General features: G+C 36.5%; 1 protein-coding gene across 1 annotated transcript; it reads right to left on the bottom strand.

Annotated features, from left to right (window-relative positions):
* Positions 1-572: 572 nt before the first annotated feature.
* On the bottom strand, positions 573-19547 carry LOC149177103 (uncharacterized). The gene is made up of 8 exons (XM_089421666.1): positions 19097-19547; positions 18003-18256; positions 12502-12674; positions 12405-12458; positions 12262-12326; positions 12109-12161; positions 713-3569; positions 573-616 (listed from the first exon to the last, which is right to left on the bottom strand). Exons 1-8 carry the CDS (start codon positions 19545-19547, stop codon positions 573-575), a joined length of 3951 nt encoding a protein of 1316 aa, XP_089277792.1.
* Positions 19548-20246: the final 699 nt, after the last annotated feature.

Below are 20246 nucleotides of genomic sequence, written 5' to 3'. Positions count from 1 at the left end.
TTGTCGGCAGTGTTACTTGAACTGCCCAGTAATCTTTCATATGATATTTGATTTGAATTTGACTTCGGGGTAGCTTCAAGAAAAGTGTACATATAATAGAATCTTGAACTTTCACTGTTTGTACATTATTACACAACTATTTACAATACATCAGAATGATGAACTGTCACTGTTGCCAGCATTGTTGCTGGGAGCACTTGTACCAGCATTGTCCGCAGTGTTACTTGAACTGCCCAGTAATCTTTCATATGATATTTGATTTGAATTTGACTTCGGTGTAGTTTCAAGAAAAGTGTCTCGAATGCTTTCTAATGTGTCTACAACGTCCATCATATTAGGTCTTCTTTGAGGGGATTGTTGTGTGCATAGCAAACCCACCCTTATGAGTTGATTCAGGCATATTAGCTTTTTATCTTCTTCAGTAGTATTTGTGTTACTAGTTTTCAATAGACTGCTATCTACCACTTCTTCTAGTTGATTTGGAAAACCATTACTCACCCATTTTTTCAAGTCCATTCCTTCTACAAATAGGCTATGGGTGGGTTTCTTTCTTGTGAGCACCTCCAATAACACTATTCCATACCTTTTGTTGTGACCTGACCGCCTTGTCCATATTCTGCATTTTCACAGACATGGTTAAGTTTTAATACTCACAATTTTCAATAAAAATAGAAAATTAAAGACCAGATATATTATCTAGTTCAAATTATACCTGGAGGAATATAGCCTAAGGACCCTTTGAGTGCATATGTAGAAACAGAAGCTGATTCTTTGGAATTTGCAAAACATATGGTAGCAATTCCAAAGTCTATTAAATATGCAGTGAGATCATCCCCAAGAAGCACATTGTTGGGTTTTAGATCACAATGAATCACTTGCATGAAACAATGATGATGGAGATATGCCAAACCATGTGCAATGTCTATTGCTATATTCAACCTCTGAATCAAACTCAAAGCACTTGAACTTTCTTCACCATTAGGATATAACCACTTTTCTAAGCTTCCGTTTTCCATGAACGGAAATATTAAAGCTTTGAAATCCAGGTCTGAATAACAAGTCATAATTTTAATCAAATTCCTGTGTCGAACTCTACTCAAAACATTGCATTCTCTCTCAAAACTCTTATTTGCCCCTTCATTTTCCAAGCTGATAACCTTAACTGCTACAATTTTTCCATCATACATAACCCCTTTGTACACTTTACCAAAACTCCCAGCCCCCAACAAGTTGGAATCACTAAATTCATCTGTTGCAGTGACAAGCTCCCTGTAAGAAATTCTTTGGTGACCCACTTTTAAAGATACTAGAGCCATTAGTCTCTTGTGATTTCGTCTCCACAGGATACCCAAAAACAAACACAATATAAGGATAGCAAAAACTGCTCCAACAGATATGATAACCCTTTCCACAAGAAAATGACTTTTATGTTCACGAGCAGAGCAGAGTGTTAATCCTACCCAACTTCCACATAAGCCCACATTTCCCATAAATGCAGTGGCACCCAGCCTTTTGAAAATTCCATCTTTAGGGACTTCTCCTGATAACTTGTTGAAAGAAAAATTTAAGTAGGAGAGCATTTTAAGTTTCTCCAAAGACATGGGTATTTCACCTGACAAATTGTTGAAAGACAAATCTATATAGTGAAGATTTAGAATCTCGCCAAGTGAAGCTGGAATATGACCTCCAAGTGCGTTGCAGGAAAGATCTACAACTTGAACCATAATTATTTTGCTTAGTCCCAAAGGTATTGTGCCTTCTAATAAATTGTTTGAAATCCTGAAACCCTGAGCCAAATTTACAAGACCTCCCAACTCTGGAGGTATGTGCCCCCTGAGCCTGTTAAATGATAAGTCTAAAAGGAGCAACTTCACACATTTCCCTAAAGCTGCAGGGATAGTACCTGATAACTGGTTATTTTTGAGATTCAGATATTCTAGCTGCTGGAGGTAGCCAACGGATTCGGGGATTCTTCCAGTGAGAGTGTTTCCCCCAACAGATAGGATCCCAAGGGATTTGAGTTCGCCGATTTCCATCGGGATGTTTCCTTTTAGATTGTTGGAACCCAGATATAACCTCTCCAACCTTTGAAGCCTATTAAGTGAAGAAGGAATTGTTCCGGTAAAATGATTCTCCCCCAAGTCAAGGTACGTTAAACTAGTTAGATTTCCAATCTGTGTAGGTATCTCGCCTGTTAAATGATTGTAACCCAAGTTTAGGATACTAATGTTTTTAGAGAGCTGGCCAATAGAAGAGGACAAACGTCCGGTGAGATTATTAGAGTATAAAACGAGTTCTCGTAGGGAGGTACAGTTTATTAGATCAGTAAGAATGGGCAAGCTCGAGCTGCTGCCGCTAATCAGTTGATTAAACTCCATGCGAAGGCGCCAGAGCTGTGTCAACTTACCCAACTCCATGGGCACTACCCCGCTGAGCTGATTTGCCCCGAATTCGATGACTTGAAGCTTCGTACAATTGAACAAGGTAGCGGGAATGCTTCCACTTAAATGATTACCATACAGATATAATCCCATCAATTGGGTGTGCCTATTACACAATTCCGATGGAATGTGTCCAGTCAAATGGTTGTTATTTAAAATCAATTCTTGGAGATGTGTGCAGTTTGAAAAGGAAGAAGGAATTTGCCCTGTCAGACTGTTATTCCGAACAATGAAGCTGCGGAGAAAACTCCGAGTACACAAATTGGAGGGAAGGAGCCCCGTCAGACTGTTAATTTGCAAATTTATGTAGACCAAAGAAGACATGTTTCCCAAACAGGCAGGAATTGTACCCGACAAATGGTTGTATCCTGAGTCATAGTTTTGTAAATTGGAAAGAACACACAGCTCTGAGGGAATATTTCCTCTCAGATAGTTTCCGGACAAACTCAAAGTTGTTAAACTACGACATCCCGCCAGAGTTGGTGGAATGGAACCTTGGAGTTGATTCATATTGAGGAAAAGATCATGTAAACGAAAGAGGTTTCCCAACTGATAGGGAATGGGACCATGAAAATTGTTATGGCTAAGGTCAAGTTTTACTAGAAACGAGAGATTTCCAAGAAGAGGAGAGAGGGTACCTTCTAATCCCATGCCCGAAACATTTAGGTACACCACTCTGTGCCCACTGCATTTGATACTTGTCCACTCGCATACTGAAACATTTGATTTCCAGTTGGTGGGTAATGCCTGGGAGGGATTATAAGTCCTGATTGCAGACATGAATCCAAGCACAGCCTCTTGGTCGGTAGCATTGCTTATATGAGCACTGGAACGATTAGATAATCGAACTGTGGCAAACCCAAAGGGAATGACAAGGAGGAACAAATAAACGAGTAATAGAAACATTCTCTCTGCACAAACGAAAAGAGAAGGAATGTAACAGATCTCCATCACCTCCTGCAAGAGAATAAAATTTGCAAGGATAAGGAAGGGTCGCAGTTTCTTGATCGATATACCTATATAAAGTGAGTATATCTCTGGAGGCGAACTACAGTGTAAGGCAATACTGGGCGTCCCATTCAACAACAGGTGTATCGCAAGTTGCGACACATAATTCAGTACGACGTCCTTCTCGAGAATAAATTGAGAGTTAATAAAGCAGATTTCATTGTGACTGCAGTCATCCGTCACATATGAAGTGGTCGGCCACAATTGAAGTGTTCGACAACATCAATCGAAAAGAATCCGATGCGTGAAAACAGAGTTTTAGATAACGCAGAAGAAAACACAGTTAAGTCAACTCCATAGTCAACCAACCATCCAATTGCGCACACGTAGTGATTACTAAGTTCCATTTTATATTTTTAGAATTAATGATATGAATTTTACGAAACTCTCAAATGGGAATATGGAAGCCGTACTCCAACGAGGCCAAAATTTCTCCAACAGAAAAGAATGGAAATATTCACAGGATATTGACAAAATTTAACAGAAATTTTTGGAAATCCTGGGAGTGCGGAGGGATTCTTGATGATGCTAAATCCATTTTCACCATCAAAAAACGATTCAAACACTTTCAGAATTAGATTTTTTGAAGAAAAAAAATCACAAATTCTAACAAAAAATTACTAGTCCCAACCAAATTGTAGCCTGAGTAGACAATGCCTAAACGGAAGAATTGTTTTCCAATTTCGAAACGTGTTAGTAACTTTCGCGTTAGACAGTGTTTGGAACACAAGTTGTTTTCCAATTTCCAAACGTGTTAGTAACTTTCGCGTTAGACAATGTTTGGAACACAAGATGTGATTCATATATAATGTATTGAATGATACAATTTTGAAATGAGTTGTAACTAGCAATTGCATCGATAGTGCAAAGGAACGTCGAAAGGAGGAGTCAGGGTGTGGAATGAAACTATCTCATTGTGTTACATGTCATGGTACATCATCAATGTCACCTTATGGGGTGCACAATGCTACGTTTAAGGGGGAGAACTTTCTAGCCTCTAGACCTCAAAAACCACTCCAGTGCTTGCAATCAAAAGGGGTTGTGTCAATAGATGTGATCTCTACTTGAGTCTTGCTTTTCTATTGCACCCACAGATGCTATAGATGATAGCACATCCAAAAAAATGCCATGGATTTTGGGTATCGACAAGTGGTTTTCCATCTGTATGTTATGAGACTAAGTTATGAAATCAGATAAATAAACAAGGGTAATGATTTTTTCCTATCCTTTTAAAGATAGAATAAAGTTTGATAGTCAATCTGAATATTGCAACAACGCTCTAGACCAAGTTATCTCTTAATGGGTCTGATTTGAGTCTTTCCCCAAAGATTAGAGTCAGACTTGAGCCAACTCAAGCTTGGAGGAGTTTGGTAAAGAGGCAATTAAAAGACCGGTATAGTGCTAGTGGGAGAAATACCTCAACTCCAACCCAAAACAAAGGGGAGCTAGAATTATAACCTAAAAATCTATACATTCAAGTTTCAACCATTTTACCATAACAGAGCACCAATGGTATCAGGAGAAGAGTGGCTTACCTGTTCAAATTGGTTTTCGCCGATCTTTTTTCCCATCTCATTGGATATCAAAATGAAATGTTTGCGATGAGAATATGTTACTATTTCCAAATTTGAGAAATAAATAGTAGAAATCAGACTTGAGCTAAGTTACGATAACCAAAAGTTGTCGTGGATTGTCAATCCATTGTCATGGCCCTCTTGGTCTAAAGTGTCGTACAATTTATCTATCCACATAGTAGAATCGCCTTTCCTACCCTATACTTCGAGTCCAATATGGCCCAAAACAGTGATTGAGAGTTCTCCTTCCTTGAATCCCAGTGGACAAAAGAGAAGGCTTACTGAATTTATCCACCTCCTTGCTTAAGTGTTGTCGTAAGGCACTTGGGGGATGTTCCCCATTCTTCTAGCATTGACCTGCAGCAAAGATTTCACCTTTGTCTACAACGCTAGAATTCTTGTGACCTAGAGCTTTTACGTACTCCAAGGGACTTCGAAAATCTTTGCATGTTATACAATCACCACCCTCTGATGACTCAATTGCACGGCCATGAGTGACTCTACCATTCAAACTGAGAAGTGAGTGGCTAATGGTGGAAACCCTCTTATACACTAAATCAACATCCTATTTCAAATTTTTGGAAGTCTAATCTGCGATCGTGGTGAGAGAAATACCATGCAACGTAGCAGACAATCGACCTGGTATTTGCACTGGGATTCTTTATTTTTGAAACGTAACTCAAATTTAAACCCTAAAATCAAGCTACGGTCTCTACCAGTGATCATGTGTTGAAACAGATTTTAAGATTTCACATTTCAGAGAACGGTTGAAATCTTCACGAGTTCCACTAAATGATACAGGAGTTCATGATAGTGCAAACTTTTACGCGTTGAGTACAAAGGAAAAATCTGAGAGCACAACATCCTCTTCATTGAATAATCCTCATGTCTCTAAAGTCTACATTCAATGATTCAATTTGGATTGGCGTTGGATGTGAAGAAGAGGAACCTCAGTGGCATAGTTTGGCAGTCAAACTTCTGGTGTTTGTCCTTTAATTCGATTCATACGTGGCGATTCACAAATTTTCTTTGCTTCGACACGTGGTTGTCAAGCTGAGCAAATATTTTCATAAATATCTCCATAATTGATAACAATTCTCACACTGTCATCTTGCTCACACTTTGGTCACTGTATCATTCCTCATGGTTACAAACTTTAAACCCATGAAAAATCACAACTATATTTAAGATTTCATTTTCCATTGTTACATAATATTCAAACTTTTATATATATATATATATATATATATAGAAAGCCTTTTAATTCATTTTTATTAATCAAAACACTCATAGATTCCATTACCTTTACATAAAATGAAATACAAATTTGGGAAAACAAGAATCTTACACAATGATAAACGGCCAACGAGTTGGCACTAATTCGATTTGTCATGAGTTTATACGGACGATGTCACCAATGATTTACTTGGTAGCATGGACAACGACGTCATTCTTTGGGCACATGGGAACGTCAAAATTATAGCTTGGGTTTACAATGTGTGAGCATAAATACTATATTGCCATGTTGGGTTTGTGCACGGGCTGCTATTGTGTGCAAAGTAGAGCTACCAAGAACATATGCATCGCCTTCTCCTTAGGAACGTCATTAAATCTGCCATCTATTGTTGAGAAATGGCAACAAGAAATTCCAGTTTAATTTGTCCTTGAATTAAACTGTGAATTAAATTTGAATTCTATTCTCATAGAAACTTAAAATAGTTAAATTAAGATTATTAAACTTACTTAACTTAGGAAATTCGAGTTGGAAGTCTTTTGGAAGTCATGTATATGTTCTCCCTACTTTGTAGGAGTCAAATGTAAGTTAATTGTGAGTTGTAAAATAGAAAACTCAGTTTCATGAGTCAGTTCAGTGAAATTAGTTCTCAAACTAATTGAGAGAACTAATAGTGAGTTAACAGTGAATGGTGACACTAATGAACTCCACCAATGCTACTCTAGTTAACTGAATATTTACTCATCAAAAACTCATGTATGTCGATTCTGAAAAAGACCCAATTGAGACTTGAGTGCAGGGACAATGTACTATTTGTTTTAAATTATTCTGAGTTGCACTGATAGTGCATACATTTAGTAACTGATCCTTGAGGGATTGCGCTATTTTTAGAGTCTTTATTTCCCTTTAAATACAAGCTATCCTTCATAGGAATTACACATTGGAATAGAGACTTGGAGAGCTTGTGAAGAAGCTAAGCTTTGGCCTTGAGATTTCTTATGAGTTGCAGATTGAATTTGTCGAGTATTGAGATTTTTCTAGAGAGAACAAGCATTGTAATTTCATCTTGATTTTCTGGATTAATACAAAACAAATAGTGGGGTTTTGAGTTGTGGCTTTCCCTGGATATTTATTGTGTTATATGCTATTCATTATCTTCCTCTTATCGATTATTGTTTTCTCGATGTTTATGGGCTTTCGTTGTAAAGAGTCGAAGTAGATTCTTGTCTCTTAGCTTGTGAATCTACAGGATCTTTTACATCTATAATCTTCATAACTTGTCTTTTCCAACTAGTCGTCTTCTTTACCCACCCTGCGATGGTCCATGCCCTCAATTCATTTGTGGCATTCCACAAATTCACCTCGTTGTTATAGTTCATTCCATTAATTTACATGTCAAAAGAAACAAATGCTACATTAGTCACTTAATAAATTCCTTCCTTCTACTCTCTTGAATTTACTTACCACTCCTAGGCATTTGTTTCAGGATCAGTCGTAATAACTTCAAATGGAATGGATAGTGCAAGAACCGAAACCTTCTATATTACTCACCTATATTGTGAGTTCAACACATGCTGAGAAGCAGGTTACAAGAATCAACTCGTAAGATCTGAAACTACTTTATCAGTAACTTTAAAGTCATCTTCATTTGGGAAGGTAAGATGCAGTGCCGAATAGGTTGGGCATATCACAGTACATAATCAAACTATTTTACACACAATTCACTACAATGATCCTTGCTTCTTTATAAAGTGATCTTAGATTATATTTTCTACTTTGATATATCTCTTTTATTTCATTTTTAATTGAATTTTTTTTTTTTTATCTTTTTGGGTTTAACCTTTTATACTCCTTCGAACTTCCTAATTTAATGCCTTATTACACATTACATATATAATGATAATTTTAATTGGGTTGTGATGTTGGGACATTATGATGTAGAAAATGAAAATTACAAGTGGCAATTTATTCTTTGAATTTTGGTTAACTTATTTAAATAGACTATTATGAATGAAATAGTTTTCATTCACCAAACTGTGTACTACACTCGCATCTATGTCCACACAACCAATCACTTACTGGTTATGTGGCTCATATCAGTCCATATTACATTGGGCATTTTCCATGTCAAACACGGGCGGTGAAATCCATTTGGTTAACAAAAGGTTAACTTATTTAAATAGACTATTATTAATGAAATAATTTTCATTCACCAAACTGTGTACTGCACTCGCATCTATGTCCACACAACCAATCACTTACTGGTTATGTGGCTCATATCAGTCCATGTTACATTGGGCATTCTCCATGTCAAACACGGGCGGTGAAATCCATTTGGTTAACAAAACATATTTGATCCATCCTATGACTTATTTCACATAAGGTATTTTAAATTATGATCAATCTTATAGTGGAGTATAGATATAAAACTCGAAATCTATCAACTAAGGATTGAAGTAGAAGCGTCGCTAGGTTATCATTGAGCTTTGCCAATCATAAGGATCTGACCGGATTTCCATTGTTTAAATATTTTGTGACCAGTGATACATTCTATCTAGTGGCACAATGGTTGGGCCTCTGTCACATGACCAAATCTGATCAAAATGCAGCCAAGCAAACGAGACCAGAACATAGACCAAACTTCTGAAAATAATTATCAGAGTTCCGCCATAAGCAATAAGCCTAGTCTTAGCTAAATCGATGCTAAGTCCACCATCGCCAAATTTTAGGTCAACGTTATGCCACGTGAAACCAGCCAGGGTTCGCTTATGTGTTTATCAGCGATCCAATAGGGTTTACCTTTCCACGTGAGTCGTTCCCATCACGCATTAATCGACCCAAAACAAGCAACTTCGAAGAAGAAATACCGACGACAAGGAAAAAATAGTTTCCACGTGTTGATTTATGATGGGAGGGAGCGACGAAAATGCAGAGGAGATTGGTTGGGCTGAACAGTGTTTGTCCAGCCAACTCCATATAGAAAACGCCTTTCGGCGTAATTAGGTATAAGATAGGCGTGATTAGGTATAATCTTATCATCCAACTAAAAATACCTATTTACTATCTATGAAGATGATACACAACATAAGCGTGCATGAAGATTGACCTGATTGCTTTCCTTGAGTCAATGGGCCAGAGTACAGGCACTGGGGAAAGCTAAATCCGAGCGGTGTTTTCATTCCCATCCCTAATTATCCAACCAATTATACACTTTTCATTCCCATTCCTAATTATCCAACCAATTATATAAAATACCTACGCATGCTCTAATGGGCGTGTTATTACTTGTCTCGGAGTCCAATACCCCTATCCCACGCACTCGGTAAATCTGAGTGGTATATTCATTCCCATTCATAACGAAGCAAATGCGTAGATGTTTTTCAGCAAGGCCTGCCCTAGTACCCGTTCACACCTTCGTATGTGTATATTGAGGTTATACCCAAAAATTCCAAGACCACACGCTCTAAGGAAGAAAACACCAATGCCACTAGTTTGCAAGTTTCACAGGTCAAATTAAACCTGAAACTCTATTTTATAGTATTAATAGAGGGAAGCCATCTATACCAACTCTTGAAATCAGGATACAAACATATATCACTGCAATAAGCAGCTATGATATTTGGAAGAATGTCTTGTGGACCAGCAGTAGAAGGAAGCAGGGGAGAATGGGGAGCAATACAATGGAGTGGGTTGCAAAGGCGACTCATCTAGGGGCCATCCCTCGCAGAATGGTGATTAGCACGGTTGGTGCCTTTGCTAAGCTCACCACCTCTTATCTCAATTATACCCAGTCCACAATGCAGACACTTTTCTCCACCTCATCAAATCCAGGGCTCCTGGCATGCCTCTCATCACAATCAACAATCGTATGTCCACATAAGTTTACTCTTACCCTCATTCTCTTTTATTACAAGGAGCACATTAATGCAATTTGGTTGATAGAGGAGGTTCTCTTATGTGTTTATTAGCTATCCAATAGGGTTTACCTTTCCACGTGAGTCGTTCCCTTCACACATTAATCGAACCAAAACGCGCAACTTCGAAGGACCAACGACTGGAAGAAGGACCATGAGAAGGAAAAAATGGTTTCACGTGTTGATTTATGATGGGAGGGAGCGACGAAAATGCTGGGAGGAGGTTGGCCGGGATGGAAAGTGTTTGCCCAACCAACTCTATATAGAAAATGCCTTACACCGTAAAAATAAGGATAGAATTAATATTTATTAAGTTATTGGTTTAAACTTTAATGATGAATAAAGATTAAATAAAAAATCATAGTATTCTTCTTGTTGTTCGCACTGATTCCTTTGTTAAAGCCTTTGTTAAAGAGTTGAAGGATATAAGGCTAGAAGTTGGGGATCTATTAGTAAGCTTTGACATTGTTTCCCTATATACTAATATCCCTATTCAGGAAGTCGACGATGTCATTAATCGGATCACTGATGATGACACAACCAAATTGGTTGGTTTATGCCTTACCTCCACCTTTTTCAACTTCCAGGGTGAGTTCTATGAACAAACTTATGGGGTTGTGATGGGTTCTCCTCTTTCCCCGATAGTTGCCAACTTATTCATGGAATATTTTGAGACCAAAGCTTTGGCCTCTAATCAATTCCGCCCCAAGCGATGGAAGAGGTTTGTTGATGATACTTGTGTCGTTTGGCCCCATGGTCGTGAAAATTTAGATTTGTTTCTCAACCATCTTAATTCCCAATCTAACTCCATCAAATTCACAATGGAAATTGAGGTAGATGGGTGCCTTTTTTTTCTTGATATTCTCCTCTCTAGAATGAATGATGGTTCTATTTCTCACCAATTTTTTCGCAAAAAGCACACATGGAACAATATCTTCATGCCAGTTTTCATCATTTTCTGGCACAAAAACTAGAATTTCTCAACACCCTTGCCACCCGTGCGCTAAGAATTTATGATGAGAATCACTTAAAATGATGCAGGAGCATCCAGCTCAGGGAGGTCATGGCTGGAGTGTTTGTCTTTGCAAACAGATATGTTTCAGTTAGTTTTTTTATTTTCATTTAAATTTCTAGGAACGGCTGTCTCAGCCCACTGTTAGTTTTTTGTTTATGTTCTTTTTATTTTTATTTAAACTTTACTTTTAGATTACAGTCAAGAAAGAACAGTTATCAAGGAATAACCAAATGTAACTACTGACAGTTTAATAACTGTACAGTGATCTTTACAAAAACAGAGAAAGGAAACAATTACTGTAATTTTTTTACCATCATAGTATTGAATAGAAACAAGCGTGAAATCATTTTGAAAATCAGAATCCATATATTACAGCCTGAATATTTTCTTCCTAACTTAACAAAGACCATTGATCTATTTTATAACGAAGATAGGGAATGAATAACTAACACAGGAGCAGACAGAGTACGCGGACAAGTTCAGAAAAACAAAGGAGCGAGCTTGTAGAAGAATCAAGTGAATCATTGTCGAAGGAACATACAATTTCTATAGGTACCAACAGAACTCATAACATTTTCCTTCACTATTTAATTATCAAAAAGAAATCACTGTGTATATATATATATCGATACCGAACACCTACAGTCCAAGATACAGCTTCCCAAAAACACGACTAAGTCACAGAATAGAGGTCCTGTACAACAGTGCCAAACAAAACTTCGAGTTTCCCACGGGACCAACATGAGCACAGTCTCTTAAGAACATAAATATAGTCACATATACAACAACAGCCTGAAGGCTTAAATTACAGACTACAAATTAGGGAGGCCGAAGCCACTACCCTTGAAAAAAGACCAAGCAAGAAGCATAACCCTTCAAACAAATCGACAGAGGAACAACATGGTGTGACCCTACCCGATACTTGCGTAGGTGTCAGGGCACGTAACCAACCAACAGCAAGCCCAACTCCATTTCCTATCACGACCACCAAAACAAAGCCATCAGCAACCAAGAGATGGAGTTGTGAAACAAGAAAACCGAAGACAGAGGCAAGGGTTAGGGAGAGTTCACTTACCAGAGACGAGTTCTGCTAACAGAGCAAAGAAATCGTGTGACAAGGCCACAGTCGCAGAGCGCCCACTGCTCGCCAGGAGCAAGAACAATCAACGATAGTCGAAAACGAGGCAGAATGTTAAAACATGGAGGGGGAGAGCTTACCTCTGTTTAGGTCCTGGAATAACACTGAGAGTCGAGCTGCCCCACAACCATGACCTGCAAAAAAGAACCAAGTTTACAGTCAAACAGCGAGGCGAACATCTGAAAACCAGTAGCATAATCGAAACCAGAGAACAACAAGGACCCAAGACCATAACCAGAGCCGAATAAACAGAAACCCACGACTGAGACCAGGGGTCCCGAAACTTCAGAACAGGGTGCAGAACAGAGGACATTGCCGAGTGTGTAAGCAAAACCCTGAGGAGCAGTGACCTGAGACAGAGTGGAAACACTCACCTCGATGGTGCAACAGAAGACCGGAGCAACAGTGGAATGAGCCGAGTTAGGGTTTCTTGGTTACAGTAAGAGGCGGGAGGAGTGAGCCCCAAGACCAGGACACTTGTCCTCAAATCAATTAAACCACAGTACTGTGCCATAAAGTCAGCCAACCACAAAGCTATCAACAATACAATCAACAATTAATTATAAGTCGTAGGTGTTCAGGGCTGGTCCCATCATAAAAGAGGAAAAATCTCATCTTCTGAAAGTTTTTGAAAAAAAATGGCTATAGCAGGCATTAGGGCCTCAAAGCTTTTCAAAGAGCCAATAAAAAATCAAAGGTTAAACCTTCTCGTGATGATCAAATCTCTATTGTTTATCTTTCATTTATCCAAGGGACCACCAATAAGATTTATCATATTCTCAAAAAGAACAAAGTTTATGCTACCTTCAAACCCCCTAATACCATTAGAAATTCTCTCAGATCTATTAAAGACCATGTAAACCCTAAAGACATGAAAGAGGTCTACTCAATCCCTTGTTCCTATGGGATTCACATCGGGGAAACTGGTCACTTCTTTAACCAAAGAATCCAAGAACATGCAATAGATAATAAGCACAATTGTTCATGTTCCTTAGATTTAGCTGAACATGCGGTGAAATCCAAACACATGTTTGCATTGAAGATTCTTGAGTCATCACTAGGGTTGATCACTTCCATCATAGGAATCTTACAAAGGCCATTGAAACAGAAAAACACACAATTAATCTTAACAAGGATGATGGTTGGAAGTTAAGTAAGAGTTAGATCCATGCCCTCTCTTCATATATATATATATATATATATATATAGATATATATATACACTCTTTTTCACTTTATTATTAAAATATTATCCAATATTTTAATATAATAACATTTTAAACTAATTATTAAATAATATTAATCTTTATTTTAAAATTTGTTTGATAAAATAATATATATTAAACTTATTTTTAATTAATAATAACATTTACAAATATATAGATTCTTTATTTTATTATTATTAATTTAGTTTAATTGAATTCAATATGATTTTAATTAAAAATAAAATCAATATAAAACAAAACAAAACAACAATAATAAAAATAATAGTAATAAAATTATTAATTTTTTTTTTGTTTTTTATATAATACTACCTAAGCACCCACGGGGGATTTGAACCGGTGACCTATCGCAAGGAGTGCCTTAACAGTGCACCCATTCATCGTCAATCCAAAGCCCCATGGGCAAAATTATTAATTTATTAATTCAATAACTAATTTTTAATGGCTAATACCTAATGGCTAATTTTGGAACCAGATACATTTTTGTTATTTAACCAACCTAGATCCATCTTAACACCGGATCTATCAAGCGCCGAGAGGGATCAAATCTCTCGAGGTGAAAACCTATTTTTTGAGTGCAAAACTTGAGGAAAGGTTTGCACCTCGAGAAATTTGATCCCTCTCGACACTTGATAGATTTGGTGTTAAGATGGATCTAGGCTGGTTTCAGTCGTGTGCGATCATACAAATTTGCTAAACATCTAATTATTTTGATCATTTTAAACATGCTAAATATGTCTAAGATTAATTTGGTCAATTTAATTTGAAATTTGCTTAGTTACCTCAGTTTGTTGAGATGAGATGAGAGAGACTGTTAGTAACTTGAATGATGAAAAATGATGAAATACAAATTTTTAGTGCGAAGTGTCAATGTAACAATTTTGATATATAGAAAATGTGAATACTAAGAATATAATCAATTACAAACAATCTTCATTGCAATCAATATGAAACTATTTTCTTCTACCATTCCTATTGTCATACCTATTAGTTTTTCCATTTTCTCATATTGATCATATGAAAAGAGTAGTTGGAATCATAGATCATTCAAATATTTAACTCGAGCTACTGTAGTAAACAACATACCTTGTCTCTGTTTATCTCCAATATTAATAGTAGTTTTCTCGAAATTCAAACATTGTGACTTATGGAGTGTTAAACCCCAAATAATTTTCAATGGTAGTTTTTTTTCTATTACCGCGTTTAAATGCAAAGTAATTAACAAAGTCGAATGATGGAACATGGGAATAATAAGAATGTACCCAATTATAAATAGTTTATAGTTTCAAGAAGAAAACATTTGGGGTAAGAAAACATTTTATTTAGGATGAAAATAGAGTGAAAATTCAAGTATTGTATTTATGGTTGAATATTTTTTATGTGCTTACATCGAGAGAGAGTGTGTATGTTTTGGGAGTGAGAAGGAGAGACAAGGGGAGATAGAGATATAGATAGGGGGGAGGGGGCGAAGAGGGAAGAAGAGAGAGACAAAGGCATGGAGGGAGGAAGAGATATAGATATGGAGAGAGAAATGTTAGAGAGAGAGAGAAGGGGAAGAGAGAGAGAGCAAGGGGAAAGGGAGGGAGAGAGAGAGATAGATAGATATGGAGAGAGAGAGTGTATGTTTAGGGCTGAGATAAAGAGATAAAGAAGGAGAGAGAATGGGAGATAGAGATATAGATGGAGGAGGTAGAGATGTGCTTACACTGAAATCAATGCGCCCTATTAATCTAATTACTTTGAAATTAATGTACATCACACATCTTGCTGCATCAAATCAAAAATCAACATCTACACTAAAATCAATGCATCTAGTGCAAACAAACAAATAGGATTAGAAATCAACATCTATAATGAAATCAATGCATCTAGTGGAAGCAATCAAATAGGATTAGAAATTAGCCGACATGTTATTTAAATTAATTTTTATTTTTTTTAATTAAATTTTTTATTTCAAAGTAACATTACACATATCTTCAGCATATACAATATATATTAGCCGACACATATATAGTAACGTTACACATATCTTCCACATATACAATATATATTAGCCGACACCATTTTTTAATAGTTTTTTTTAATGTAACATTACGTTAGGTGACAACATCTCCCTCATATTTTTTTATAATTAATTTTTATTTTTATTTTAAAATAACGTTACACATATATTCAGCGTATACAATATATATTAGCCGACACATATATAGTAACGTTACACATATCTTCCCCATATACAATATATATTAGCTGACACATATGTTTTTTTAATATTTATTTTAATGTAACGTTGCGTTACATGACAACATCTCCCTCATATTTTTTTTAAATATTTTTTTAATGTAACGTTACGTTACGTGACAACATCTCCCTCATATTTTTAATATCTTTTTAATGTAAAGTTACGTTACGTGACAACATCTCACTCATATTTTTTTAATACTTTTTTTTAATGTCACGTTATGTGACAACATCTCCCTCATATAATAGGTTGTAGAGCTCCTCTCGACAATAAAAATAATATAAAACAAAACAAAATGATGATAATAATAATAATAATAATAAATTTATTAATTTATTAATTCAATAACTAATTTTTAATGGTTAACTATGGTACCAGATACATTTTTGTTATTTAAACATTTAGATCAATTGATTTTTTCACCTTTTTCTTGAGGATGAACCACATTAAATCGTTTGAAACATCGACCAACAACTTATGATGTAATTAATTCAAAAAACATTATCAAAATTAATATGGATTACAAAAATCTAAAATCAAATCTTAATATTATCAAATATATCTAGCCAAAAAATAGAATAAAACAATATACTTTAATACTATGAAATATAACCAAATGGAAAAAAAAATGTTAAAAAAAAAAATTGATATTTAATTAAAATTAATATTTTAAAATATTAATATATTAACTCAGTAAATTATATAATTATAATTGTGAATTTATTAATCATATAAATTTATCAATATAGATAAATAAACCTTATCTATTAAAATTAACTATAAATAAATCATAAAACTAATTTCTAAATCTACATAGTCCCAATACATACTAGAAACGATTCATGCTTCGACATGAATTGTCACACGTTTTGTCATTCCAGATAAATAACTAACAAAAAATTGTTGCTACAAGTTAAAAAGGATAAATCTTGAAATTTCGTATCAACCTTTATATAAAGTGTAATGATTGAGGACATTTGAAATGAAAGTGCATGTCATTCATATGACATGTAAAAATGGTTTTATTCTTTTAAAATGGCACTTTATATAAAGGGTACAGGAGGGAGAATAATATTGAAATGAAGAAGAAACTGGGGTTAGAATAGTTGAAATAGGGTGGAATTACAAATTTGAATAACATTAAATTTGATAGTTTAACCAATTTTAGTATTTATTTTTGTCATTTTAACCAAAAAATATCGACAATTATAAAAAAATTATAACTATATTTAAGAAACAAATCATTTTATGACGAGCAATTTGTCCATCAAATTCTATTCTTGATTGGAAGAGACAAAAAAAACTTTACATAAAATTGTAGATTCCTGTCATCATCGACATGATATGTATAAATTTTATATGTAAAGTTGTAGGTTGATATAGTAATATAGGTGATTCAAATAAGTATTGATTGTAAAGTTATAAGTTGGTGCAATAATTGAGGTGACTCACATAGGTATTTATTGGGTTATATATAAACACAAAAAAAAGTTACATTTTGGTATGATAATTTTGTGTGTCAAGTTTTTTATTACCGTCTGATCCTTTTGTATAGGTGGATAGGTTGGACATTATTTTTCATTTAATGCGAGAATAATTTTTATTATTTAATAGGTTGTTTATAATGGATTCATTGATATTATATATTTGAGATGAAGTTGATTTGGGATGAAGTTGGGATGTGGAAAAAAATTAGGTGAAACATGTTATATTATAATATGTTTTTTTTAATTCCATAATTCCTTATAAGAAGGGATTTAGAAATTATAGAGGAGAGGATAGTAGGGATTAGATATATTATAAAAGAGGAATTGTAAAAAAAAAATGTTAAATTTAAAATATATAAATAAATATTTGATAACATTTTATTTTATTGGTTAAAAGAATGATAAAAAAATATTCAATATTATATGAAAATTTAATCAGAAAATAGGGATGATGTTATTAAGAAATTTTTATTTTATTTTTATTTTTTTTGAATAAAGACTAATTCTATTAAGATAAGAAATGTATAGTACAATCAAGCTTGCACGCAAGCGAAGCAGAAAAGCAAGGGAGCCACAGGTGATAGGCTATCCACCTCGCTCCATAGAGACAGTCAAGGAAAGGGCCATAGAGAGCACAGGAATACAAAAAGATAGAACTAAGCTGAGAGAACTACCCCGAGGGGTCAGTTCCTGCCACACGACATTTTTTGCCTTTTTTCTTGCTTACTTTGACCCACCCAGAGGAGTTTGGCTGAGCCATAACAAGCTGAAGACTATTCTGCACTGGCGGTGGAATATCCTTATCAGAGTCTGAGGACGAAGAAAAATGAGAACGTTTCTGAGAAATCTGAGGGTCAGAGGGGACTTCCGGACCGACCGAGGGAGCGTCCATCTGAATCATATCCTTCTGCATATCTGCTACAGTATCCTCATCATTCTGCACATCTGCTTCAGATTCCTCCTCATCCGAGCTGGAGAAATCTAAATCGTCCATAGGACGGGGAGGCTCACAAGGATTCCAACGCTTGGATTTGGGTTTGCGTTTCAGATTTTTCTTTTTATCGAGGAACTGGGTACATGTACTCTGGAGGTGCCCCGTTTGATGACAATGGCGGCAACGGAAGGCTGTATTCTCGTAATCCAAGGTTTGAGTCCAGTGGAAATCTCCAATCTTGAGATTAATCTGATCCGGCAGTCCTTTGCTAATATCTATCTCTGCACAAAGTCTGTCGTAGGTGTAGAGCCCACTTTCCTTTCTTGAGGAGTCTGTAGCCAGGTAGCGTCCTAAAGTATTTCCAATGGCCAAGAAAACTGAGAGATGCCATAGATGAGCAGGAAGATTTGGGAGCCTGACCCAAATGGGAAGCTTGGTGATGACTGTTGTAGAAGGGTCGAAGTCTGGAAACCAAGGGGTGAGAAAGAGCCCAGCCGAGCCCCAGAACCAGGGGCCTCCCGTTAAGGCCGTCTGGTAATCTTCATTTAATTCAAAAACCACTATGAAGAATCCTTTTGAGCATAAGTAGATCTTGCTTTTTTTTGTCCAAGTGGAGTGGATCCATTGGTATAGATCTGCTGTGCGAGGCCAAAGCCCATTAAATCTGCATATGAGTGCTGATTCTGCAAAAATCTGTAAGCGATTTTCAATCTCAGGATGAGAGAAATTGATGGAAGGAATTTCCTCTGATTTGTCTACCAAAAACGGCTTTGGAGCCCCATTTGGATGGGCTACTTTCGAAGAGGACTGAGGTTGGGCAGCGTCTTTGCGAGCTGCATCTTTATAAGAGAAAGAAGGGGCAGAGGAGGTCTGCCCAAAGGAACCACCTCTTAAACGAAAAGAAGCCCCAATAGAGGCGTCCTTATGAATGCTGTAAAAGGAGAGAGGAAGGGGATTCATAAGTTGCTTACCCTTATATAACAATCTGAGGAAAGAGGAGGGGATCCCCAGCCGGCGTTCGAGTTTTTGCAGAAGATCCTGCACGAGATCTGTTGCTCGAACCCAATGCATCCTCGTCTTGCCCAAGAGTTTGACTTGGATCTGAAATTCCTGAGATTCTTCAGACAGATCTGGCTGATTCAAGAGAGGAACCTCTGCAAGCAAATCTGGCGAGAATGAGGAGCAGATTCGCTGCTTGCTTCCGGCAGAGAGGAGATCTGGAGCATTCCGGCCGCGAAAATGGGATGAGGATGAGACAGAGATCCCGGGATCCGCACTAGGGGAGACCAATGCCTTGGGCTGTGCGTTCTCATCTAATTCCTCCTTCAAATCATCCATTTCGTCGGACAAATATCCACAATTTGGCTCCTTTCTGTCGACTCTTCCCTGAGGAGCAGAATCGCCATAGAGATTATTCTATTGAAAGGAGGGATGATTCTGCGTAAAATTCTAAGTCTCGTTTCTTCTCAGGGGCTCGCTGACTTCATGAACTAGAGAGGGCTGGAAACTCTGAGTGGGATTTACAGGAAAATCGTGTGATGCCCGCAAAGAATCATTGGTATCGAAACTCCACCCTTCCAGGTCCATGGCATGGGAAGAGGGGGAGATGGGCATTAGAGATCCTGCGTTGCAATTCCCCTGCAAAAGATCTGCGCAAAATAACAGGCCGTTCTAAACGCCGGCGGCGGCTTCCATGAATGCGAGGGTTTCGAGCTCTGGTGAATTCTCTGTCTCCGCAAAATGAGATCTTAGAAGTGACAAAGAGGATCAATTCTTATTAAGAAAATTTATTAACTAATATATTTGAATTTAAAAAAGGGTGGTTTGTCAATGAGAAAAGATGGAAAATTTAAATGAAGATTTTTGTTGAAAATATTTATCTTTCTTTGTGGACTAAAGATGAGGGCATTTGGAAAAACGAATCAATTAATATAAGCAAGGAAGTCTCACACTTTGGTGAAGATACTTTACACTTGTGTCATGTACATCACAACATTATATATAATGACATTCAATGGAAAGGTTCAATGAAGGCCA

This window comes from Pinus tabuliformis, chromosome 4_1 (genome assembly GCF_031772625.1).
Source record: "Pinus tabuliformis cultivar Carrire ecotype Pingquan chromosome 4_1, CPIR1, whole genome shotgun sequence".
In the NCBI taxonomy this organism is placed as follows: domain Eukaryota; kingdom Viridiplantae; phylum Streptophyta; class Pinopsida; order Pinales; family Pinaceae; genus Pinus; species Pinus tabuliformis.
Note: the sequence above shows the minus strand (reverse complement) of the source record. Positions and strands in the feature narration are given on the sequence as shown.